Raw genomic sequence first — 26,670 nt, 5'->3', positions numbered from 1 at the left:
AGGATCGTGTGTTATTTAAAATAGAAGTTAGAGGGGCGCCTGGGTGGCGCAGTCGGTTAAGCGTCCGACTTCAGCCAGGTCACGATCTCGCGGTCCGGGAGTTCGAGCCCCGCGTCGGGCTCTGGGCTGATGGCTCGGAGCCTGGAGCCTGTTTCCGATTCTGTGTCTCCCTCTCTCTCTGCCCCTCCCCCGTTCATGCTCTGTCTCTCTCTGTCCCAAAAATAAATAAACGTTGAAAAAAAAATAAAATAAAATAAAATAGAAGTTAGAGATACTATTTCAGTTTCAACTGTAATCAACTATGCACTTTAGCTGAATCAAATTTAAAATATACAAATTACATACGTATTACAAGATAGCTATGTATGTAATGCGTAACTTCTAACTCAGTGGCCAGGAAAAGAGGAAAATAAAAAAAACAAAACAAAACACATACATCAATACAACAGGACAGAAGGTTGAGGGGAGAGCCTGAATGAACTAGATTTAATTAGAAAGTACAAAATAAGACAGCAGAAATATACATTTATAATCAAGCATCAAAAACTCTGTTCTTCAATGAAAATATAAATAACAGTTCAGATTTTTCAAAAATCCAGTTATACATGATTTACAAGAAAACAACCTAAAACATAAGGTCACAAAGTTAAAAGTAATGAAAAGACATATGACAACACAAACCAAATAAAGACTGATACAACGATATTAGTACCAGACAAAACTCATTTGAAGGCAAAAACCACTGTTGGGAGACAAAACGGTCACTCGATACTAAATAACAGATATTTTTAAAATAAGCTGCAATAATATTAAACTAAAAAAACAACTTTACATATATTAAAAGTTGTCAGAATTATAAAGAAAATTTGACAGGTTTCTCATTATAGCAGGAGAATTCAACACACTTCTCTAAGTAACTGGTAAAGCACATATATTAGTAAAAATACAGAGTGAATATACATGCTACAGAAAACCAAACCAATTATAGGGTACACACAGAACAACCACAGAAGGGGACTACATGCTAGACCAGAAAGCAAATCTCAATAAATACCAGGGTCTATGTCATGCACCATCACATTTTCTGACATCAGTTTTAGGAGCAAAACAGATTAACAAAAAACCTTAACCACATCTGGAAATTCTAAAACCACTCCTAAAAAATCTCCAAAAAAAATCATAATGGAAATTCAAAAATGTTTACATCAGTACAATAATGAAAATGCTTAGTCTAAGTCCCAACAAACACTTAGAAATTTACACATGTAGAACTTTAAAAAAAAAAGAGAAAGTCTGAAAAGTAATGAGCTCATCATCCAACTCAATCTGTTAGGAAATGAGTAATAAGCCCCCAAAAGTAGAAGGAATAAAATAGGATAGCAGCAGAAAATAATGAAACAGAAAACAAGAATAAAGAGAACCAGAGAATAAAAACTGGGTGTTTGGAGGGGGAAATCTATTAGTGTTTGGGAGAAAAAAAAACTACCAAGAGAAAAAAATCTCTGGAAAGACTGATTTGAAAAGAAGATACATTACTAGCAAAAGACTGATACAACTAAAAAATAAAAATACCATTAATGCCAATATGAAAAAAAGGCTTAAGACAAAACAACCTCCTAAAAGTACAATTTATATACATACAATTTTCCAAACTAAACTCAAGAATAAGTAGAAAACCTGAAGAGACTTGTAATAAAGGACTTTAATCAACAATTAAAAATCCACCCCCAAAAAACCCCACCAGTCTCACATGTTAAGTGTGTGATCTCAAGATCAAGAGCCACATGCTCTTCTGACTGAGCCAGTCAGGTGCCTCCAAGCTCACATAGTTTTAGATGTGCATTTAATTAACTGTCCCAGAACTGATAACTCTAAACTTACACCAACTATTCCAGAGACTAGAAAAAGGGGGAATATTTCCTGACATATTTTGAGGTTAGCAATACTTTGATACTAACAGTATCAGGAGAAGCATGAAAAAACTGTCTCACGAGGATCTCCTAAGGGCCGTTTTGCTGGTAATAGACTGTAGGGGAGCAAAGGTGAGAACAGGAAAGCCAGAAAGGCTAGCACAGTAATAATCCAGTACGATAATAGCTCTTAGGCAGGGCTGGAAGATGCAGAGCTAGTGAAGAGCTTGGATTCCAGATACGTTTTGAAAGCAGAGCTGACAAGTTACTTACTGATAGACTGATTAGACGTGAAGTGAGAAAGAGAAGTTTCACAAATGAGTCCAGCATTGTTGGCCTCAACAACTGGCAGGGCAGTGGTGCCCTATACAGAGATAGAGAAGGTTTGGGGCAGGCAAACAGCATTATATTAAATTTAAGATGCTTATTAGACAACTGTGAGAAGATGTCAAACAGGCAACTGGATACATGAGTTTGGAGATAAGAGGAAAGGTCCAGGGTGGGTATACAAATTTGGAAGTCCTTAGCGTGGAAAAAATTCCACCAACAAAACGCAGGTCTTCCTGAATATGGTCAACACCACCTCGGCTTTAAGACAACAAAACAAAACAACCACATTTACATTAACAAGATCTAGAACTGCACCTGACACTGTTAATATTAAACAAATACTTGAATATAATGAGATATCTATGGGCATGCTATCAGCTATAGACCACTAGAAAAATGAGACTCAGTGATGCTGAGCTATCAGTGATAGCTGGATAGAGGGAGAAAGGAAACCCAAATCATTCAAAGGAAGCCACGGTCCAGTACACCTACAGGACTATGTCTTTAGTGATAGTTCAGAAGAAGGCACTTAAACATATACACTCTTTAGGACACAATCCCAAAGTGACTCACAGAATTTTTATTCTTAATGATTGACAATTCAAAAAATAAGTTGTAGAGGAATGCCTTCTCCTCTCCTTTTCCATTAACAGAGCTAGGCCTCAAACAGGCAGATTCGGAGATTAGAGGGCTTTGAGTCTGGTATAGGGCTTCTTCCCCACCTTGAAGTGAGTAGACACTGGAGACCAACATATGATCCTAAGGTCAAGATCCACAAGTTGGCATGTGGAGATGAGCTCCAGGAGGAAGGTTACTTGCCAACCCATGTCTTTTTGTTAAACCATGAGTTTCACAGATGAGCTAAGACTTCTCTACCTAGGAAACAGCTTGAAAACAAAATTTTCTTCAGTCTTCTGAGAGAGGCCAACAGCTTGCCTTTAACCTTAGAGATAAATGACTTACTTCCTTTTAATCACTGGTAGGTTTATCATTATAAGCAATATTTCAGTAACCAGACCTGAGGTTTAAAAAGCCCCAAGGGAAAAAGTAAATGTGTATCTAAGACGCCACACCATCCAAAAAGTAAATGAGAAAAAGCACTAGGAACACAAGTAGAGTAACACAGAACTGCAAAAGGAACCAGTGAATACCTGGAAGGGAAAAAAAAAGAAAAAGCAGGCAGGCAGGCAGGCACTTGAGACCCAAATGCAAAAAGACAAACACCTTTGTTTACATTAAAAATCTAATTTTCAAACTGAATATTTCAGTAGATGAATTAAAGGGGAAAATGGTCACAGCCTCATTTAGAAAGTAGAATATTAAGTCTAAGAAATATCTCAAATTACAAATCAGAAAAAAAGAGCTGGAAATCATAAAGAAAAAAAAATTAGAGAACTGTAGGGATCTAAGACAAAAGGAATATTCTAGAAGTAAGAAAAAGAACAAACACAAGAGCTGAATAAATAACAAAAAATTTCACAAATTCTTTAATACTCTTTCCTGCATGAGGTGGAGCTTGCTTTTCCTTCTTTAAAGTGTAGACTGCAAATGTCCATCAACTGATGAACAGATAAAGATGTCTCACACACACACACAATGGAATATTAGTCATCAAAAAATAAAATTTTACCATTTGTAACAACATGGATGGAGCTAGAATGTATTATGGTAAGCAAAATAAGTCAAAGAAAGACAAAGATATGATTTCACTCTTATGCGGAATTTAAAAAATAAAACCAATGAACATATGGGAAGGAGGGGGAAAAGAGAAGAGCAGTAAACAAGAGACTCTTAACTATAAAGAACAACTAAGGGTTGATGAAGGTAGGTAGGTGGGAGATGGCTAGGTGGACGATGGGCATTAAGGAGGGCACCTGTGATGAGCACTGTGTGTTGTATGTAAGTGAAGAATCACTTTAATTCTACTCCTGAAACCAATACTGCACTGTATGTTAACTAAAATTTAAATTAAAAAAATAAAATAAAGTGTGGGGCTAGACATACTGACTTGCTTCTAAGAACACCGTATGCAAAAGGAGAAAAGGGACATTTACATTAGAGAAACCTAGCAGATACAACCTTAACCAAGCAATCAAAATTAATATCACAATAAGTTACATACGATCAGATGAGAAGGACGTATCACTTACGTAGTACTCTTCCCATAAACTCAGTCTAATCATGGCAAAGCATTAGGCAAACCAACATTGAAAGACACCTTATAAAACACCTGACCAGTAACGTCTTCAAAAGTGTTAAAGCCATGAAAGACATAGAAACTGTCATAGCTTAGAGAAGATTAAGGAGACATAAAAACTGAATACAAAACTGGTTTTCCAGATCTTGAATAGAAAAACTGGGAAAAGTGGGGAAATCTGGAAAAGCGTATGTTTGGATAAACATACTATGATTATGTAACATGTCAATATTAGGAGAAACTACATACAGAGAAACATCCTATATTATCTCTGTAACATTTCTGTAAATCTAAAAATTACTTCCAAACGTTTAAAAAATCAGAGTGAAAAGTTAGAAAAATACAACTCCCAAATACATTAAGTATCATATTGGTGCAGTAATATGAAATAAATAGATATTCTACAGAGTACTGTTAATTTTAATGGTTGCCCAGCTTCTCTTTTTATTGTTTACGAGAGGGTTAAATTCTGCCCCAAAGTTAAAACCAGTGAATTATCAGACTTAAATAAAAAAGAGGGACACGTTCCAAAAAAAGACAAGATTTTAGATGTACAATGACTGTAGTTAAAATATGTAATAGATTCAATTCTTCAGAAGGAAAATTAATTATTTACCAGAGTTAAAATCTACTCAGACTGGTTTACACAACTGAAAAATTTCACACTAGAGAGTAGAACAAGGGCAATAACAGATGGATAAAAGCCCCAGCTGTTCAAAAGCCTGTACATTTGTCCAGATCCATTAAAGTGTTTTAATACTGAGATAAGCTTCTGACCTGCACTGTCCCAAAAACATGATCATTTTGCAGTAAGAAAGCAAAACACAAAAAATATAAAGGAAATAGATCAATTCTGTACTGTAAAATAAAATCAAAATTTAAAAAAAAATCAAGGGAAAAGAGAATGATTATGCTTTGGAGGCTCTGTTCTACAAAGCCAAATCTTCGATTTTTTTAATGTTTCCATGTGCGTGAGACTTAACATTCTTGATCCCCTGCATGACCACACTATAATAAAAAACTGCTTTAAGAGATTCCAGTGCCCAAGTTTGCATTTATAAAATAAAGAAATATTTCAGGTTTGAAAAAAAAGAACAGATGCAGTCTAATAATTTATAATCAATTTATCCGTACCAACCAAAGATCAAGTAATCTCAAAGTGTACTATAAAATGAAAGAGCTAGGAGTAAGTTCAAATAGTGAAAAGTGGTGGACAACAGTCATAGCATACGTTAGTTTAGGTCCAAATGAGAGTAAGAATATGATTCTAAGAAGCCTTAGAACTAACTCATGTGTTTGAACTGTGATTTAGTTTCAGCAAAATAACATCACTCACTACACTAGCTTTTTTGTTTATGTGTAGTCTTATTTTGGTTTTAGAGTTTTCACTTAATTTCACATTTAAGCCACACTATATTAAAATTAAAATCACACACAAAAAAGAAGCATAAGAAAAAATAAAATGGTCTCTATTTACAGACACTGTGACTGTCAGCCAGAAAATCCTAAGGATGTTCTATTAGAACTCCTAGAACTAATAGATGAATTTACAAAGGTCAGAAGATACAAAATATTTCTATAAACCAGCAACAAACAACTGGAAAGTAAAACTGAAATTACCAATTACATTAAAAAAATACCAAAATTAAGTTAAATTAAATATACACACACACACACACACACACACACACACACACACACACACATACACACACACACATAAAATAAATTCTTCAAGAGACATGTAGGTCCTCAATACTGAAAAATATAATACTGAGAGAAATTAATTATGTTTGTCCAAGCAGATTAAATTCCATAAAGAAAGGGCTATTTATCTTTAGGGGCTTACTAGTAACCCTTGGTATATATCTGCTGGAATGAATAAGGGATCCCAGTTAAGAAAAAACCATACAGGAACTAAATATATGGTGATATAGGTTGACCAGAATACAAGATGTAGATGTGTGCTAGTAGATTCCTCACACAAAATGGCTGATCTGGGGACCCAGGAACAGAGGGTCTTAAAGCCAAATAAAAGGAATCCACACACAATTCTATTTTGGAATCAGAGTTTGGTCTGTTTACAATAAAATGAAAAAAATAAAATTAGTACATTCCAGAGTTTTAATTCAAAAGTGGAATTGTTAACTAGTAGCTTTTTGTTACCTTAGTTATTTTATTATATATCCTATTATCTTTCCTCCATTCCCTTTTGTTATTTCAAATGCAAAACAGAACACATCAGGATTGAATATGTAATGTCTAAGAGTTGAAATGCCTTTCTATAAGTTCAAAGTTTTCTGTCAAGAGGCAGTGAAGTGAGTTTCACTCAGAAATTAGAGTGCAATATAGCAAGTCAATTTCTAAATTAAGAAATTGCACATACAATTTTTAAAATAAATCATTAAGTAAACTGGAAAGATAATTCAACAATTTAAGTTACTTCCTGAAACTTAAACAAGATAATTCGTATCACCTAAACACGTATGTTCATGAAGTAATAATGTATTTGCTGCTGAAGAAAAATAAGTGAAATACCCATCAAATTTAATGATGACTGTTCATACTGTAATAGGTATGAAAGAAGTATCTCCCAAAGATCTAGCATGAACCCAGTGAACTATAGATAGTGCATTTACTAAACTTCTAAAATTCTTAACCAGCACTGGAACAAAAATACAGCCACTATTAACTCTCCTACGGCGCAAGAACCTTAATCTGAGAAAAAAATAAAAACAAATCAGTACTCTAAAACGTTAATCAGAGCACGTCGTTTCCCCAACTCTGGCTTACAAAGACTATTTACCAAGTGCAAAACACAGTATTACTACACTTAAAACTGTATCATCTTGACTATACAAAAATACCACTCAATGTTTTATCAGAGAATTACTTAAATACGTAATATAAGAAGTTTATAGTATTGGGGTGACTGGCTGGCTCTGTCAGTAGACCCATGAATCTTAATCTCAGGGTCGTGAATTCAAGCCCCACGTTGGGCATGGAGCCTAATTAAAAATTTAAAAAAAAGCTTATGGTATCCAGTGTGACACATCTTGTGCCAAAAACTATTTTCCAAAGAAATATTATTCTTCAAATTTTATAGTAAAGATGAAAGGAAAAGCAAAATTTTGTTTCTGTTAATCATAATCAACTCACTCAGTATAAAAGAAGTCCATCCATAAAAAAGTTTACCAAAAGGTAGATGACAACAGACTTCGACTAATTCTTGATCTTAAAGAACTATAATTCGATTAATGGCAAAGCATTAAACTAAATGTTCTACTTGAGAAAAAGATGCATAGAACTGTCAGAGAAATGTTCACTGTTGTCACAGGTAGTGTTACTGTTGAAGTGACTTCTTCTATATTAACAAAAAATTTGGTTACTTCGAGACAGACTATCATCTCATCTCAGAATCAAAAGTATTCCCATTATGAAAAATATTATTGGAGGTACTAAAATTTGCTCTTTCAAAACAACTAACAATATACAATGGTATACATGAGCAAAATGCATAGAAGATTCTAGAAATTAAAACAATTTAATAGGGATTTTATTATCATTATGTCCTGCTTGTTTTGGCATAAACTGCGGGTCTTCATCTGTTTCTGAGAGAACAGGTAAATGCCTTATTTAGGAAGTCACCTCAAAGTTACAGGCAATTGAAAACTCTAATTTCTACAGGGAAATAAAACTAAAAATTTCACTTGGGATTAGGTTTCCTGATAAGGATTTATAACCAAAGAATATCTAGTAGGATCTAAATGACTCACATTCAAGTACAGCAGAAGTAATATTTCAATAAAAAGATTATCTAAATAGTCAAAAGTAGATTCTACTGCTGTGCAGATTACTCATATTTATCTGTACAAATATACTCAGAACATTATTAGTTCTTTGTTTTCTTTCTCTTATTTTGCAATTAAACTAGCTTTATCATTAGAAGTAATATATACAAATAGCAAGTTCAAGTAAAAAGTAAGCTCCTGTACCCACCTCTAGCCCCTTCTAAGTTCCTCCTATGGGTCACCACTATAACTTTAAGTAGCATACTAACACATAAATTTCTTGTTCTTTCAATGCAAACACTATCAATTCCCATTGTATATGATAAGTAATGTATTACAGTGGACGTGTTATATTCTCCTTCTCTTCCCCCCCCCTTACACTAGAAGCCACACTATTTTTAGTTTTAGTGATTGTCTTTATGACGTTAAATAATATGCTTGAGGCACAACTGCTTGATATATCATCTTTAAACAATAATCTGTTACCTTCAGATGAGAAAAACAGTGCATTTATTTACCCTTCCTCAATTCTTTCTCTCCTTCTATTCCATCTCATAACATTTTGTTCTAACTATAATTAAATCTTTTATATACTATTGTCCATTTCTACAAATGGGAAAAACAATCAGCAGCATTTATTATGTAACTTGAATAACTGAGTACAGAGTTCCTAAATAAAAAAGTACAGCAATTTAAACCAATAAATAAAAATTCAATGACATTCAAACTTTCCCAAAGGAAAGAGATTCTTCAAAGCACTTACTCCTTCAACAAATATTTAATCAGCTACTATGTGCCAGTCATTAGGTGCTAGGGATTCAGCAGAGAACAAAAGCAAGCCCTGCTCTCACAGAACTTATGTTCTGTGAACATGATTACTTAGAAACTTTTTATTTTCTTTTAGTTAGAATTTTATTTTCTTTTTAGCTTCCTTCACTTCTCCAAGGTCAGTGGTTCCCCACTGAGGGCTCATTTCATCTGTCAGGCTTTAAAGACCACAGTGGAGATGCTTATAGTCCTGAGATACACTACATACAATGAAGACCTGTCTGATACATAGAGTCTGCCCCTGCTGAGAGATACTTGTTCTAGTATAACCAGTTACCAGGTATTATCTTTCTTGAATACCTTTTTCATTCTGCTAAAAAACCTCTTCAGGTTACCTTCTCATGAAGGATATGCGGCTACTCTTGTACACCTGAAATTCTCTTTAGTTTGCGTTTCCCCTTCACTGATATAATGGGACACTGACCTTAAGAATATAATTCTATATACCCCATTCCCCTCTACTCTAAGATTTTCCATAGGAGTATCCAGAGTTGTAGATGGAAAAATTCTGATAGTCTGATTCTCCTTCCCTCGTAGAAGGCAGTTTGTCTTTTGCTCAGGAAGTTCAAGATTTTCTCTTTATCCTATCTTTAATTCTTTTCAATTGGAAATAACGCTGCTAGTCACTCAGCTTGAGCCCATTCCCACTGAAAACATACAACCTTTGGCTCTGGGCATTTTTCTCTAACCATTCTTCCCTTTGAAGGTTTTTTTCCTATACTCTTTCAACACTCCTTTAGAAAGACAGTGGGCGTCCCCTCTTTCCATCACTTGTTTTTACCTTTGGTATTTTTCATCTCTATTACTCCACATATGGAAATTTCTTTGATTTGAAACTCCAGATAAACTAGCTCTAAAACATGAGCATTTATTTTACTACCTGCTTGCTTGCTGTATTGTTTTTATTTTGACATTCGTATTTCTCATTTCCAAAAACATTTTCTGGCTTTCTTTTCTTTTTACATATGAATCCTAAGAACAAAATAAATTTTGTTTTATATTTTAAATTATCTTCTGTTCCTGAATCCTTTTAGTGAGTTTGCCTTGGTTGTTCTGCCATTAAGCTTGACTTTAATAAAATATTTTGCTATCAAAAGTATGTGTTAAAATAGTAAGAATGAAGAATGAGGCAAATACTATGATAATTAGCACGGATTTCTCTTCCAGTTTTAAGTTTCACCAATATCCCTTAGTTTAAAAGCGACAGCATGACTTTCTAAGTATTATACAACCTGACAGGATGTCTAGCAGGCTCCTCCACTGAGTGCTTTGCTGGCAAGACAACCTGGGGAATTCCTCTGTTGTCAAAATAACCACAAACAAACAAACAAACAAACAAAAGTCAATTAAAGACCCAGTGATGAGAAGATGGACTTAGCTTCTTAAAATCCTTCTTTTATCATAAGTAGGCCTAAGAACTTAAATAAAAACATGAACACTAGAAAGAGAAATGAAAGTTATAATAACCACAGACCCAAATGTAAAATTTAAAACTAGTAACTCCCTGAAAAAGCGTAAGAAAAAATCTTCCCAAACCAGGGAAAGGCAAAGATTTGAGGTCAGATTAGTATAAGCTTTCTAAAACTGTTCTTACTATTTAAAATTATTTTGGCTAATTCTATTTAGGCTATTTTAGCTTCTTTACCAGATCTTATACTAGAAAAAAGAAAAAAAATGGCAAAAAGGACAGTGAGAATCAACTTATAATAGTATGGTGGTTATATACCCTTATCCTTAGGAAACAGACACTATACTTTTTGGGGGGTAAAGAGCCATGATATAGGGAACTTACTCTCAAATTTATGAAAAAAGCAAACAGGGAAGAACACTAATAGGTGAATCTGGATAAAAGGCATGTGTGTGTTTCACATATTATTCTTATTCTTCCAAATAAATTAAAAATTATGTCCAAATAAAAAGAAGGAAAAAGATTCACACATACAGCTGCATGTAGCTATAGTTCAATCAATTGTACTCTATCATTATGGCACCAATATATTTTGGTTATTTTCCTGATGATAAACATTTAGGTTGTTCCCAGTCTTTTTACTATTATCTACATTCTTGTGTGTCTTCTGATGTATTTAGGAAGTTTCTCTTAGCTATGTATGTGTGTGTGCGTGCATGTGTGTACACAAAGAACTGAATTATAAAATATATGAAATTTTGTTCAGCTTTACAAAAAAATGCAAAATTACTTCCCCACATGGCTGTTATCAATTTAATGGTCCTATCTCCAGCTGTAGAAGAGCTTTTGTTGATCTACAGTCTAATCCCTGATACTATCAAATTTCTCAATTTCACCAAATAAATGGATATAAAAAATTTTTTCATTATACTCCTGATTTGTATTTCCCTAATAAGACTGAGTATCTTTTCATATACTTTTTAGCCATATTTGTTTCAATCTATCTTTTGCCCATTTTTCAACTGGGTTCATCTTTTTTCTTAAACTGATTCACAGGAGTTCTTTCTACATTCTTGATACTAACTAATCTTTGGTCATTTATGTCCAAATTCCTCCTAGGGCCTTACATGTCTTTCTACCCTCCTTAAAGCATCTTTTGATGAACAGATTTTTTTTTTTTTTTAAGTAGACTCCATGCTCAACATGACGCTTGAACTCACGACCCTGAGATCAAGAGTTGCATTCTCTGACTGATGAGCCCCTTAAACTGGTCAAATTTCATCAATCTTTTCTTTTATAATTAGTGCTATTCTGGGTCTTAAGAAACCCTACTTTACCCAAAGACTGAAGAATTTGCATCTGGGAAAATGTGACCTCCACATATCAGAAGCTTTGAAGAATTTCAGCAAAACACAAGACAGATGGGGTCATGTTAAAAGAGAACACTAAACAATGACTTGCAAATCCTTTTCTTTAACAAATAAAATGGGCATAACAAGTAAAAAAAAAAAAAAAATTCTAGCAAAACACCACTAATTTGTCCTTTTTGATGGAGCCAAGGAGGACCTACAACGGAGGGGGAACACATCCTTTATCACTGGGTTGCCAAGCGTATTTAAAAGCAGTTATGCTGGAAAGCTAAAGTGTAAGCACAACATTATCTAAGAGAAAATCTACAAATGAAAATTTACACATTCCTGCTGGACAAGGGATAACAGCACCAGGAAGAAAACTGGGCAAGGACACGTGATACCCCAAATGCAAAACAGTCAATAAACAGAGAAAACAGTTTCCCCGACATGGCCGTTTCAAACTCAAAGAAAAGTTAAATTTCACCCACTAGCATATTCATTGTACTGGCTCTCCCTTCTCACTCTTCACAGGCTGATGAATCATTTGACTGGTAGAGTTAACAATCAACAGGATTCTCCTGTCTCCACATTTGCAGCAGGAAGAGAATGTGAAACTAACACTAAACATTAAAAGGAAGAAAGGAAAAAAAAACAACAATAACCCTGTTTTGGAGCAAATACCTGACCTGGATGATCCTCTTCCAGGTTCAATGATGACAGAAAAAGGTCAAAATGAGTCTTAAAATATCATTTCACAAAAAAGGATACTAATAAAACTACAATGAATCAAACTAAAAAGCTTCTGCACAACGAAGGAAATCATCAACAAACTAAAAGGTAGCTTACTGAATGGGAAAAGAGATTTACAAATGACAGTTCCAATTAGGAGTTAAGGACATGAATGAACATTTTTCCAAAGACATGGCCAACAGACAAGAAAACATGCTCAATATCACTAATCAGTAGGGAAATGTAAATCAAAACCACAATGAAATCTCACCTCACACCTGTCAGAATGGCTAGCATCAAAACAAGAAATAACAAGTACTGGCGAGTGTTTAGAGAAAAGGGAAACATTGGGCAGTGTTTGGGCAAATGGGAATTGGTGTAGCCACTGTGGAAAACAGTATGGAGGTGCCTCAAAAAATTAAAAACAGAAACACCATACAATCCAGTAATCCCACTTCTGGGTATTTAACCAAAGAAAACAAAACCACTAATTTAAAAATATATATAACACCCCTAGGTTTATTGCTGCAATATTTATAATAGCAAAATATGCAAGCAATGCCAAGTGTCTATCAATGGATGAATGGATGAAGAAACATGTGATGTATATACATACATGCACAATGGGACTTTACTTAGCCATTAAAAAAAATGAAATCTTGCCACATGTGGTAACATGGATGAACCTAGAAGGTATTATGTTAAGTGAAATAAGTCAGACAGAGAAAGACAAATACCATATGATTTCACTTATATGTGTAATCTAAAAATCAACAAAGTTGGGAGGGTGGGGAGGGGTATAAGAGGTGAAGAGGATTAAGAGGTACAAACTTCCAGTTATAAGTACAAAAGCACAGAACAAGGTATAGTGAATATGGTAATAACTCTGTATGGTGACAGTAACTATACTTACAGTGGTGAGCATTTTGTAATGTATGTAAATGTTGAATCACTAAGTTGTACACCTGAAAATAACACTGTATGTCAACTATACTTCAATTTAAAAAGAACTATACTGAGTCCAAATCACGGTTGCCAGAAGTTAGATATGGGGGAAGAATGTTAATATGAAGGGATAGTACAAGATAGCTTTCCCAGGATGATGATATTATTCTGTATCCTGATCATGGTGATAGTTATACAAATCTATAAGTGTGTTAAAATTCACGGAACTGTACTTCTCAAAAAGTGAATTATACTATGTAATTTTTTTAAAACGTTTATCTTTTTCTAAAATATTTATTTTGATAGAGAGCACCAGCAAGGGACAGGAGACAGAGAGAGGGAGACAGAATCTCAAGCAGGCTCCGTGCTATCAGCACAGAACCTGACGCAGGACTTGAACTCACGAACACCGAGATCATGACCTGAAAAGAAATCAAGAGTCAGATGCTTAACCGACTGAGCCACTCAACTACCCCTAAAAAACTTTAAAAAGGATATATACACAAAGTTATAGGACCTTTATTTACATTCCCCAAAAACTAGAAACAACTCAGAAGTGCTTTAAAGGATGAAAGATAAAAACACTATGGTGAATCCACAGTGGAATGGTACTTAGTAATTAAAAGGTACAAAGAATTGATATATAAAACACTGATACACTGCAAAGATATCATGCTAAGTGAAAGAAATCTTAAAAGATTACGCACTATGTAATTTCGTTTACATGACATTATGAAAAATACCTTATAGAGACAGAGAATGGATTGATCAAAGGAGGAGGGAAACACTTGACTACAAGTCAGCAAAAGGGAATTTACAAATTTACAATTTTACCGTAGGTAAATTTTAAAAAACTAAACAAGTTGAAGAGTATATGGAAGGGGCACCTAGGTAGCTCAGTCTGTTAAGTGTCCAACTCTTGGTTTCAGCTCAGGTCAAGATCTCACAGTTCATGGGACAGTGTGAAGCCTGCTTGGGATTCTCTCTTTCCCTCTCTCTGTCCCTCCCCCACTCACTCTCTCTCTCAAAATAAATAAACTGAAAAAAAAATTATCAAATATGTCACATAAGGCTGAACAACAAAAAAAAGATTCAAAATAAGCATGTCAAAGATGGATTATATACCATCAAAAGACTGGCAGTAAACTCTGAAACAATTTAAATGTAAAATTTTTAAGTTTAAAAATTAAGTTTAAATCACTGTGGTATATACGTGATTATAAAAACAATATGTAACTGTCATAAATAATTCCTGAGACAATTATATTAAAAAAAATAATAAACTAGGGCTAAATTTGCAGACCGGGTAGGTAAGAAATGTGGAAGACATACAAGGGTGACCACCCCTTAGTGGTGGGAGAGAAAAAAAAATTGGTAAATATTTCCTTGCCATGCATCTTTTTCCCCTGAGCAATCTCATCCCACTTTCGTGGAATCAACTATTTAAGAAAAGAAAGCTCCCAAATGTGTGACTCTCACATCTAACTGCTTAATCACAGATTTCACAGTCCATATTTCTCAAAAACACCTTAAAATCGGCACCTCCTCAAAAAGAAACCTGCATCCTACTTTTCATACCCCAAATCAGTTCTACTGATCCATTATTGGTCATGGCAGTTACAGTATGACCATTTACTCACCTGCTGAGCTCAAAAGTTCAGAAGCTACTTTTGATCCTCCTTTTTCACTCTTCTCCCACATTTAACCGGAATCACTAGCACCAGAATCACCTAAGGTATCTATTAAAAATGTACACCAGCAGGTCCTTTATGAAATACAGTTTCATACCCTTGAACAACATGGGTTTAAACTTGTGTGCATTGGCATATATGTAGATTTTTCTGTTAAATACAGTACTGTAAATGTACTTTATCTTCCTGATGATTTTCTTAATACCATGTTTTCTCTCACTTACTCGACTGTAAGCCTACTGTATATAATTCATGTAAGATACAAAATGTGTGTTAATCGACTGTTTATGTTATCAGCAAGGTGGCTTCCTGTAAACAGCAGGCTATCAGTGGTTAAGTTTTGGATGAGTCAAAAGTTACACACAAATTTCCAACTATGGAAATTGGGGGCTGGGGGGGGCACCCCTGACCTGCACATTTGTTCAAGGGCCATCCATTGATCAGATTTTCCTACAGCGGAAGAACCGCTGCATTCCAAGAAGCATCCCAATAATTTAAGCAGCTTAAAGTTTGCAAACTACTGTTCTAGAATTATTATTTCAATATTATTCACCAGTGAGGAACGTTTGCTCAAATAGTTCCCTTGTCTGCAAAGATTAAGAAGCCACAGATATTTAAGTTCACACATAGAAACAAATTACTGACATTTTCTACGTAAGAGCTTTCCATAGCAACCAACATAATTTCTTAGAAGAGCTTCTAACTTGGGGGACCTGGGTGGCTCAGTCAGTTGAGCATCCAACTCTTGACTTCAGCCCAGGTCATGATCCCAGAGTTGTGAGATTGAGCCCTGCATCGGGCTCCATGCTAAGTGTGGAGCCTGCTTAAGACTCTTTCAACCTTGGCCCCTCTCCCCTGCTTGCATGCTCTTCCCGTATCTCTTTCTCTACCAGTCAATATTTTTAAAAAGCTTCTAGTAACTTTACCCTTGCGGCATTTGAAAAGAAATTTGAATGTACTGTCTATGGAAAAATCTGCTAGTTGTCTACTATATCCATTCTCTCTTTTCCTCCTAAAAATAGGACCCCAATTTTCTTCTGCGGTTTGGAACAGAAAACATTCCCCAGCTGTCTTGCCTTTGTGCCCCGTGACCAAATTCTGGCCTACATGACGCAAGCAAAAACAGTGCATAACTTCAGGAAAGTCTCACGAGTTTCAGAGAGGGTCAATAACAGAATAAGAAATCAAATTCTTCAATCAAAATCTCAAAGTCCATGCATTCCCAACTCTAAACTGCCTTCCTAAAGTCAGATCCTTCCTATACTTTATACAAGTGCTTAATTTAAATGTACAAATTATGAAAATGTTTCAGGAAGGGAGTGCCTGGGTAGCTCAGTTGGTTAAGGGTCTGACACTTGATTTTGGCTCAGATCATAACGGATCATGGTTGGTGAATCTCAGCCCCCTTACCGGGCTCTGCGCCACCAGTGTGTGGAGCCTGCTTGAGATTCTTTCTCTCCCTCTCTCTGTCCCCATCCCCTGCTTGCTCACGAGCTCTCTCTCAAATATTTTAACAAATGGTTCAGGAAGGAGTTTCGGGGAAAAATCTGTTTTCTCACAAATACAAAATAAATTATATTCAAACATTTATTTAAAAGCTGTTTCAAAATCCTAAGCACGTTTTTGCATAAAACTAATGTTTAAAATTAGTGATTAGAGTCCCTCACCAGTTCCTAAATTTGCTTAGTTATAAATGCAGAACTTACTAGGCTTTGATGAATACAACTCAATGACCTTTATCCCCTGAATATAAAGAACAGGCAAATTCAGAGTAAGGATGACACTTAGGAAGGAAAGAGAAAAGGATTTAATGTGCCTCTGAGGCCCTCAAGGGAGTTTGCAGAGCTCTGTTTCTTAAGCTGAGTGGTTAGTTTCCTTCGGAATAAAGTTCCTAAACTCAAAATGTAATATTAAAAGGCATTAAAGAACACCCATCCATATGTACCACCCCAAGAAAAAGACCCTACATACAAAAATCACTGTACTCTTACCCTACGCATGGCTTCCTCCTCTTCTTGACGCTTTTCATAATGTGCAAAGTCATCAAAGATTGAGGTGGTATGCTTGAAAGTAGCAATTATTTTAAGCACTTGCTTAGCTTTTTCTAGGGGTACCTCTTGAGTGTCCCTTGAATTGGTAACTGGTTTGTTGTCATTATTTTCTAAGCGAATATGCCGTAACTGGTTATTGGGAACATCTTTGACAAAGATCCATTTAACTTCAAATTTGCCCTTCCACTTATCCTGAGACCAGACACCAGCATATGCATTATAGTCCACAACAGACTTCATTTCAGCCACTCCACAAAAATGTCCACTGCCATTCACACTGAAGAGTAAATAGAGTGGGCCTTTCCCATTCAGGGAACGGTAAGCTGCATCCAAACGCTTATTACCATGCTCAGTACTACACCAGATAGAGTACTTAATGGATCGGTGTATGTCATCCTCAGAATAGCTTTTAATTATAAACACACGTCCATTCTTCAGGTTCCAGTCAAAGTCTTTGGGATTATAATTGTTTATGGCCTTTAGCTTTTCCAGCACTGGATGCACTTCTACACTAGAAGGTGAAGCACTGACAGGAACAACACCTAAACCAAAGTTTTCACCGCCCACTCCATTGTTCTGGTTGAATCCAGCTCCCCTATTCCGAGGAGCTACCCAGCGATTCTGCAGCTGTTGCTGTTGGGGCTGCACTTGGTGAGGCTGGGCCTGTGGCTGAGGTCCTTGTTGCTGCTGTGGTTGTGGTGGCTGAGGCTGCTGTTGAGGCAGTTGGCTTTGCACCAATGTTGGTGGTTGAATTAATGGCTGAGGCTGCTGGATTATAGTTTGAGGAGGCAGAACTGGTTGGGTTGGTGGAGCCTTTACCACTGACCCCTTTTCATCCCAAGTTCCAATATTCATGTTGTGTTTTATAGGAGGTGGTGGCACAGCAGAACCCCCAATTCCCACATTGCCCTTGGGTTTAAGTTTCGGTTGAGGTTTGGCAGGCTTTCTGGCAATGGCAGCCCATGAGGTCGGTTTAGGCGCTGCACTGCTAACTGGGGGCACACTATTGGTTGCAATGCTGGTCATACCACTGCTGCTCAAGGCTGTACCTACAGTTTTTGTCACTGCAGCTGTCAGGTCACCACCAATTTTCAGTCCAGTCATGCCTTGCTCAATACTGCTAATGCCAGGCACCTTACTCAAAGTATCATTGCCAAATCCAGCCTGTCCATCCGTAATAGCTCTCCCAAGAGAACTAGGTGGATAGCCATAACTGCTACTATAAGCAGAACTTTGTGTTGATTGTCCCTGAGATCCACTTGTCCCCCATGTAGAGAAATCAGCATTACCAGGAAAAAAGTTAAATCCATGTTGACCAAGAAATGGAGGGGTATTTCCTAATGCCCCAGGTTGACTAAACACACCATCTGGTATATAATGATGTTCTCCATTACTCATTTGTCCATAGGTTGTCAGATACGGCATAGGTTGGTCTCCAGCCGTGGACCATGCTGCTTCCCCAAGAGAATATGGAAATCCAATGGATGGAGCATAGTAACTAGGCATGTATGGATCTGACATTGGTGGATAGCTGTTACTCTGGAAAACAAAAGATCATAATCAGGAGCGAAGTATCCTCTTAAGACCAGGGGGAAAAAAGGACTCTCAAAGATTAAAAACAAATAGTTTTAAATAAATGAAAACCAAATGCACTTCTTCCAGATAAAATGAAAATTTCAAACCCAATTTTATCAAAACAAAAATGTGCTGGTATTTTTATTTTAAAATATTCGTTATAAAATTGCAGGGTTTGGGGGAGGGGAGCGAGGAGGTGGGTAGGAGGAGGATTATTTCTAAGAGTCAGATCCTCTGGCACAATTTGAAAAGATCATTTCCACAAAAATCTGATTTATAAACTCTGCAGACACAAATTGATCATTTACAGCCAACTTTATTTTAAACAGTTAATGTATCCAAAAACTTACATGCAAAGATCAAACAAATCTGGAATCTATGCCAAATAATAGAGGAATTTTAGAATACAGAATACCTATCTATATGATGGAATCCAATTTAGCAGTTACATTCTGTACTTTCACTAAGAAACAATAAAAGAAGGGTGGCCTGGGTGGCTCAGTTAAGTGTCCAACTTTGGCCCAGGTCATGATCTCAAGGTTCATGAGTTTGAGCCCTATGTCGGGCTCAGTGCTGACAGCCTGGAGCCTGCTTTTGATTCTGTGTCTCCCTCTCTGTGCTCCTTCCTCGCTGATGCTCTCTCTCTGTCTCTCAAAAATAAACATTAAAAATTAAAAAAAAAAAAATGCTCACACTATGAGAAGAAAAAAATGACAAGATTATACCTATGGCATGATCCAAATTTGCTTCTTTTTGTTTTGTCTTGCTCATTTTGAAAAAAAATCAAAACAAAATCCTTACTGTGGTTTCTAAATGGTGGGATAATAGGTGCCACTTTTTAGACTCTAATTTCTGAATTTTACCCAATAAACTATCACCTTCCTAATCAGAATTTTAATTTAGAAATAGTGAGTTCCTGCAATTTTTTCCAGAATTACTGCAATTAAATCAATGTTTACTTGTGAATAGTAACTAATGATTCATTTAATGATTTGCCATAAAAGAAAACACGAAATTCCATTTAAAGAAAAAAACCTCAAACTTGTTACTAGCCAATGTAAAAAACAAACATTTTAAGGATTTATTTTAAAATTGGTTTAAGCCAAAAACATGTCTGATAATAGATTTTCACCCTTTGGTTTAGGTATGATTTTTTAAAGTATTGAACAGACCTCTGAATGTATAGAATTAAGCAAAATGCAAGAATTAAACTAATACCTAATCAGGACAACTGGAAGTCACCTTGCGAAGATGAATACCATTCTGAAGGCTGACTGTTCACTTAATTTACATAGGCATTCTTATTCAAAGTTCCTAGAGCAAAGTATTTAGCTTTTTTTGTTGTTGTTACTCTCTTCCACTCAAGAAAGTATTTCCACCACTTCTCTACCACCAAGAAAGTATATCAATATAAACGTGTGACAATAACATCATAGATACTACCTGGTATTCACATGACATTCTTTTAAGGGCCTATCGTTGGCAATTGACATATTTTATTATTATGAAGTTACTTGTGACACACTTTGCAACTGTCAAAATTGTCCTCTATGAGAAAGTTAACTTACTATTTTGTCTTCTGCAATGATTCCAATAAAACTGATATAAAAATAAGAGAGGGGTGCCTGGGTGGCTCAGTTGGTTAACCTTCTGACTCTGGATTTCTGCTCAGGTCATGGTCTCACAGTTCATGAGTTTGAGTCCCGCATTGGCCCCTGCAGAGCCTGCTTGGACTATTCTCTCTCTCTCTCTCTCTCTCTCTCTCCCTCTCTCTCTGTCTCTGTCTCTCTCTGTGCCCTTACCCTGCTCATTCTCTCTCTCGAAACAAACATTAAAAAAAAGTAACTTGGGGCGCCTGGGTGGCGCAGTCGGTTAAGCGTCCGACTTCAGCCAGGTCACGATCTCGCGGTCCGGGAGTTCGAGCCCCGCGTCGGGCTCTGGGCTGATGGCTCGGAGCCTGGAGCCTGTTTCCGATTCTGTGTCTCCCTCTCTCTCTGCCCCTCCCCCGTTCATGCTCTGTCTCTCTCTGTCCCAAAAAAATAAATAAATGTTGAAAAAAAAAAAATTAAAAAAAAAAAAAAAAAAAAAAGTAACTTAAGACAAATAAAAGTTGCATTGAAATTACTAATTATGACACAGATTTATTGAATATTTCCAGCAATGCTTGGTCTTAAAGACAAAAAAACAATTCTGTCAGTACTATTTAAAGAAAAAACAATGACTCTTAAAATATACTTGATATAAGTATATTTTAACTACATTCAGAACGGGAAATAAATGGGTTACTGTTGACTAATTTAGTTGAGTATATTCTTCAACTGTATTAGCTAATTATTACCTATATAATGCTCAGAATATTAATATGAAGGAAATGAAGAACATCTTTGAAACCACAACAGTACTGGCATCGTCGTACAGACCAACACTGGAAATACTGACTGCTATATTTAATACTAGAGAAATTTTCAGGAAAGCTCCAAATCACCAACAATGGTTTGCAAAGAAAAACTTCTTGAAAAAATTAGTAATGATTATTAAACTTAGTAGCCATGAAGATCACACACACTCACGTGTGTATAATCTGATCACTAAATTATTTATTAAAAATAAAAGCACTCATAGGGCTTCACACTGACAAGGACGTCCCCGTGACATAAAACTCCAAAAAGCTTAATAAAAATGAACAGGTCAGCCAATATAACATGCATAATAGATTAAAATATTTTTTAAGTTATCTTTTTCAGCTTAAAGTTACTAAAACTATCCTTTTATTTATTAGTTTATTATTTACTTCACCCAAGCACTTATTGAATGCCTGCTTCTGAAAAACACAGATACATTCATTCTTAAAGAAAACCTACAGTTAAAAAGACATAAAATACAGGGGAGTGAATAAATTCCACATTAGGGAAGAATACTAGAGTGTGCTGAATAGGGAGGTAATCAGTTTCAAAGTCTTAATTTAGAATGTTGGCATTAAATGTGGACTCAGTAATTCCTTACCTATTGTGGGAGTGGAAAATCAGACCAGGTAGAAAGTTTTTAAAGTTGAACTCTTCATAATCAAATTTTTTGCAAAATTACACCTCTAACTTATGTTGAATATTCTTATTTCACCATCACAGATAAGAAATTTCACACAGTTACATACCAAGTTCCTAACTTATCTGTAACCATAATAATTCAGAGGTTAGCAAACTAAAGGCCAAAGGGTAAATAGGCTGCTAGCTTAGGGGTTTTTTCAGAGTGCAGAGCATAGAGTGGATCTGATCCCTGGGCTATAGTTTGTCCACCCTGTTTTAACTGATGGTCTCATCTGTACTCATTCCTAAAAAACCAGAGCCAATTTTCTTTGGAAACTGGGGAAACAAATTTCGCCAACTCTGTTACCTGTGGGGCTGGAACAGGCCCAAACACTTTTAGGTGTGGGGGCTTTTATTAGAGATCTTTTCCATTGTTTTTTTAATCGTAATTTTTACTACTTCACCTCTCAATTACAGACTTTGTAAAAATGGCAAGTTTAAATTACTTTAAAATGCGTTCGGTTAGTCATGAGGGCTACCAAACAGACAGCTCTGGCTAATAAGCAGGCACACTGCTGTCCCCGATCTGATTATAGAGCTGTCCAGTGTTATTTCCACCACCTACACTTCATCAGTATAGTGAGTAACTGGCCTGCTTTCTGCAGTTTATCAAACACTAACCATTTATTTTTCCAATTCTTTCAGCAGTTTTAGCCCCATGAAAGTACTTAACCAGATTCTAAAGGCAAGGCTTCATTTGGGTTCTAGTAAGAACAAAACTATAGAGGGGCACCTGGGTGGCTCCGTCGGCTAAGCATCCGACTTCAGCTCAGGCCTCGATCTCACAATTTGTGGGTTTGAGCCTCCCGTCGGGCTCCGTGCTGACAGCTCAGAGTCTGGATCCTGCTTCGGATTCTGTATCTCCCTCTTTCTCTGCCCCTCCCCTGCTCACACTGTCTCTCTCAAAAATAAACATTAAAATTAAAAAGAAAAAGCAAAAGAAAAAGAAAAAGAGAAAGAAAAAGAAAACTATAGGAAACTTTCAGAGTTTAAAAGATATGGTCAACACATTTTGAATTAGTAGAGCTTCAACAGTAATATTAAAAAAGATGTTCTGCTAAATTTAAGATAAGTTTTTAATTGCTAGCTAAGTGGAATATCAATTAGAGGAATGTTCCTTGGTAGTGAAGAGGAACAAAAGTTCCACTTACTGATGATGGAAAAAAACAACTCAAAACTTACTTTCACCTTTTACTTCAAACCTGGTTATAATGAGACATAATCAACTGAACAGTTTATGTTCAAATAATCACTTGAATAATTTATTCATTATTTGTAAATTGGTCAGTTATAGTGAAATTTTACTATATTCTTTGATAAAGATATGCAATCTTTAAACCAAATGATGTTGAAATGTTTGATGTTTCCCTCACTATCAAAAAACTATTTGGAAGGGGAAAAATAACAATAGGTAAATACAGGTGATGGCACAATCATTGGCTATAACGAAAGATACTTATAAGAAGAGATCCGCAGACCCTTTACCCACAGCATAAACTTAGAAACACAATCTGGGGAGGCCATTTAACCTAAGGTTGAAGTGAAGTCATGAGGTATCTGAACTCTAATCACAAACCAGGTACTCATCGGCTATGTGAACGTAGCCAAGTTACTTAAACTCTGAATTTTTTTCTCATCTACTAAAAGGAAATAAAGATACAGTGTCTAAAACACATTAAGTATTCAATCAACGACAGTTACATTTGTGACTACAACTTACCCCTTTAAAATGTAAATTAATCACCAAACACATGATATAATTTCAGACTTAGTCCATATCTTAAGAGTATAAACTGCTGTTGGGATGTAGTAGCTAAGGACACAGACTCAATTCTTTAATCTTGTACTTTCTGTGTCAGTGATCTCTCAGATCATATTTCTCTAACCCCGACTCTTTGGTGGTGAAATGGGAGTAACACCTGCTGGTCTTATCAGTTGTAAAGATTTTTAAAATCTACTCTGTTAACTACAAAGAGCTATATGGATATAAAGTATGGGAGCTTAAGCCTTTTACCTTTAGTTTTGTGGTTTGTTTGTTTTTTTTTAATTTGGAAACTAAAATACAGAAAAGATTAAAAGATCTTCCTTAACATTTTTAAATCATTTCTAATTATTATTCCTTAGCCTTATGAAGTAGATCAATTGTTCTTCTAGTATCTCTAAGAAAATCTGAACAAGAAGTTCAAGATCACTGCTCTGACTTGACACATTTTAATACAACTCAATTATAACCAGTCTTTCACTTATAGCAACCTAAGATCCATTTTAACTTTCCTTCCAAGAAAGAAGACTATAAATGTCTCATAAGTTCAATTAAAATAGAAAAGGCACAATTCACCAATAAAAGTACTTCTGTAAGGAGAAAAACAAAAACTTTTCCATTAAGAACCTGAGGTACTTCAAACTCCAGAAATCACTTCTGAATTAAAAAGTTAAGTGAAGGGGCACCTGGGTGGCTTGGTTGGTTAAGCGTCTGACTCTTGATTTTGGCTCAGGTCATGACCTCGAGGGTCATGTCTAGTATACTTTTAATGCTTATGTGTATTTTCTCCTAATACTTTAAAAAATATTATTGTGCTTTTCAAAAAGTATACTCTACACATATCTAATCATAAGGATGTCACAAAAAATGTTTTATACATGGTACCCAGTTAACCTAAATATCTCATCAACTGTAATTCTTTGTTCCTTAATTCTAGCAGATAACCCAATCTGTTCATTCAATACTTAATGCCTACTATGTGCTAGATACAATGCCAGTCATTGGAGACACAAAGATGAACATGGTCTCTGACCTGGAACACTTCCCAGGTCTAGTGAGGAAGACACATGTACACTACAACTTGACAGGTACTATAATGGAAGTACAACCAAAGCAAAACTTTCTGGGAGAATGAGAAAAGAATCATGAAGGGATAGACATGAGTCTGTGTATGTCTGTGTATAAATCATATACACAAATACAAAACAGATCATAAAGGAAGATATTCAGAAAATACTTATTTTTCCAGAAAATAATGAGTCCTATTTCCCCAAGCAAATTAGATGGAGAAAGTTGACCAAAGATGAGGGAAATGGAGCAATTTTAAGGCCATTCATATAATAAGCGTATCCACTGTTGTGAAGCTGTGGTTACTCTTTAACATGACAGTGACACAATCAGACTTGGACTTTAAGAGGACTGCTGAGTGGCAATATAGAACTATTAGTTAGAAAATCATTCCAACAGGCAGAGATAATGCAAACTTTAAGGGCAGTTTTCAGAATAACAAAATTCAAAATATTTTTTACTTTCTTACTCTCCATGCCACTTCTCTGATAAACATGCTTAGGAATTTATTTCCCCATATATAAAGCAGACAAGCTCAACCTTCATTTTTCCAACTTATTCTTCAAATTTGTATGCATAAATTCCATGGCATCTGTAACAGTACCAGTTAAACCTGAATTTTCCAATCAACTTAATCATCAGATTATTCTGAGGAACTTTAGAAGACTAATTTTAAGACCTGAAGGACGAACATTTACTTTCTAAATTACTATAAAAATTATCCCTTAAGAAACTGAGCACTAGAAAACAGAATACTCTACCACAGAAGGCCAACAACCTGTGTTAAAGTATCCCTAGGTTTGATACGAATTAGATCTAAGTATACAAAACAATTTAAATCATTAGCCAAAAACATTCACCACTTTTCCAGATAAAAGATTCATTTTTGTTATTTATAATACTAAAACCAGATGAAGGCATTTAATTTTAAAGATATATTACACATCTAACTGCAAAAATTTTTAATTAAACAATTACTCAGCTAGATCAGTGCAAGGAAATATAAATGCTTGCATAACTGTAATCTGTGAATAATTACTTGAGATATTTCACCAACAATTCTAGTTTTCACGAACCTGCTTTAAAAGGTCCATTTTAAAAAATTTTCTTTTACCTAGGTGTTATTATGAGTAACTTGAATTCTTGTACTCCTAAGATTAAATTGTGAAACTCCTCAGATTTCAGGTAATTTTCAATTTTTATCTCCAATAAACCCAGTTTTCAACATTCCAGTGTTAGTACTCTTTAAAAGGTAAATGTGTGCCCTGATTACAGATAATTATTTTTAGTATTACAGAAACATAATTGCTAAAACCTGTTCACTAGTACTGACTAGGAGAGGGAGGATAATACACCCTTACTGGCATCAAATTTTAAAACTTCTCTTTAAACAGCATATGAGGGGCGCCTGGGTGGCTCAGTCGGTTAAGCGGCCGACTTCGGCTCAGGTCATGATCTCACAGCCCGTGAGTTCGAGCCCCACATTGGGCTCTGTGCTGACAGCTCAGAGCCTGGAGCCTGTTTCAGATTCTGTGTCTCCCTCTCTATGACCCTCCCGCATTCATGCTCTGTCTCTCTCTGTCTCAAAAATAAACGTTAAAAAAAAAATTTATAAAAAAAATAAACAGTATATGAATATACATTCAAATTATAATAACAATTTAATATAAAACCTAAAACCTTCTATTTAAACACCACATTAAAACAAACCTTTGTAGGTATTTTTATCCCAACATAAGGAAACTTTTATGAGACAAACTTAAAATTGGGTTCACTACATAAATACTTTTAATTCTTTTTTTTTTAAATTTTTTTTTTTCAACGTTTTATTTATTTTGGGGACAGAGAGAGACAGAGCATGAACGCGGGAGGGGCAGAGAGAGAGGGAGACACAGAATCTGAAACAGGCTCCAGGCTCTGAGCCATCAGCCCAGAGCCCGACGCGGGGCT

At 35.6% G+C, this 26,670-nt stretch overlaps 1 protein-coding gene across 3 annotated transcripts in view; it reads right to left on the bottom strand.

The window, feature by feature from the left end:
- YTHDF3 (YTH N6-methyladenosine RNA binding protein F3) overlaps window positions 1-26,670 on the bottom strand; it is a 40,819-nt gene that overhangs the window by 5,541 nt on the left and 8,608 nt on the right. For all 3 annotated transcript variants that reach the window (XM_047073983.1, XM_047073981.1, XM_047073982.1), the window contains one exon: window positions 17,173-18,771. In XM_047073983.1, the coding sequence (XP_046929939.1) occupies window positions 17,173-18,753 (1,581 nt within the window). In that variant the 5' untranslated portion in view covers window positions 18,754-18,771. The remainder of the gene's footprint in view (window positions 1-17,172; window positions 18,772-26,670) is intronic.

This window comes from Lynx rufus, unplaced genomic scaffold (assembly GCF_022079265.1).
Source record: "Lynx rufus isolate CCGP_SWC_20201006 ecotype Redwood Valley unplaced genomic scaffold, mLynRuf1.p SCAF_12, whole genome shotgun sequence".
NCBI classification, from domain to species: Eukaryota; Metazoa; Chordata; class Mammalia; order Carnivora; family Felidae; genus Lynx; species Lynx rufus.
The sequence above is the reverse complement of the archived record's forward strand: the minus strand, read 5'-3'. Positions and strand labels throughout refer to the sequence as shown.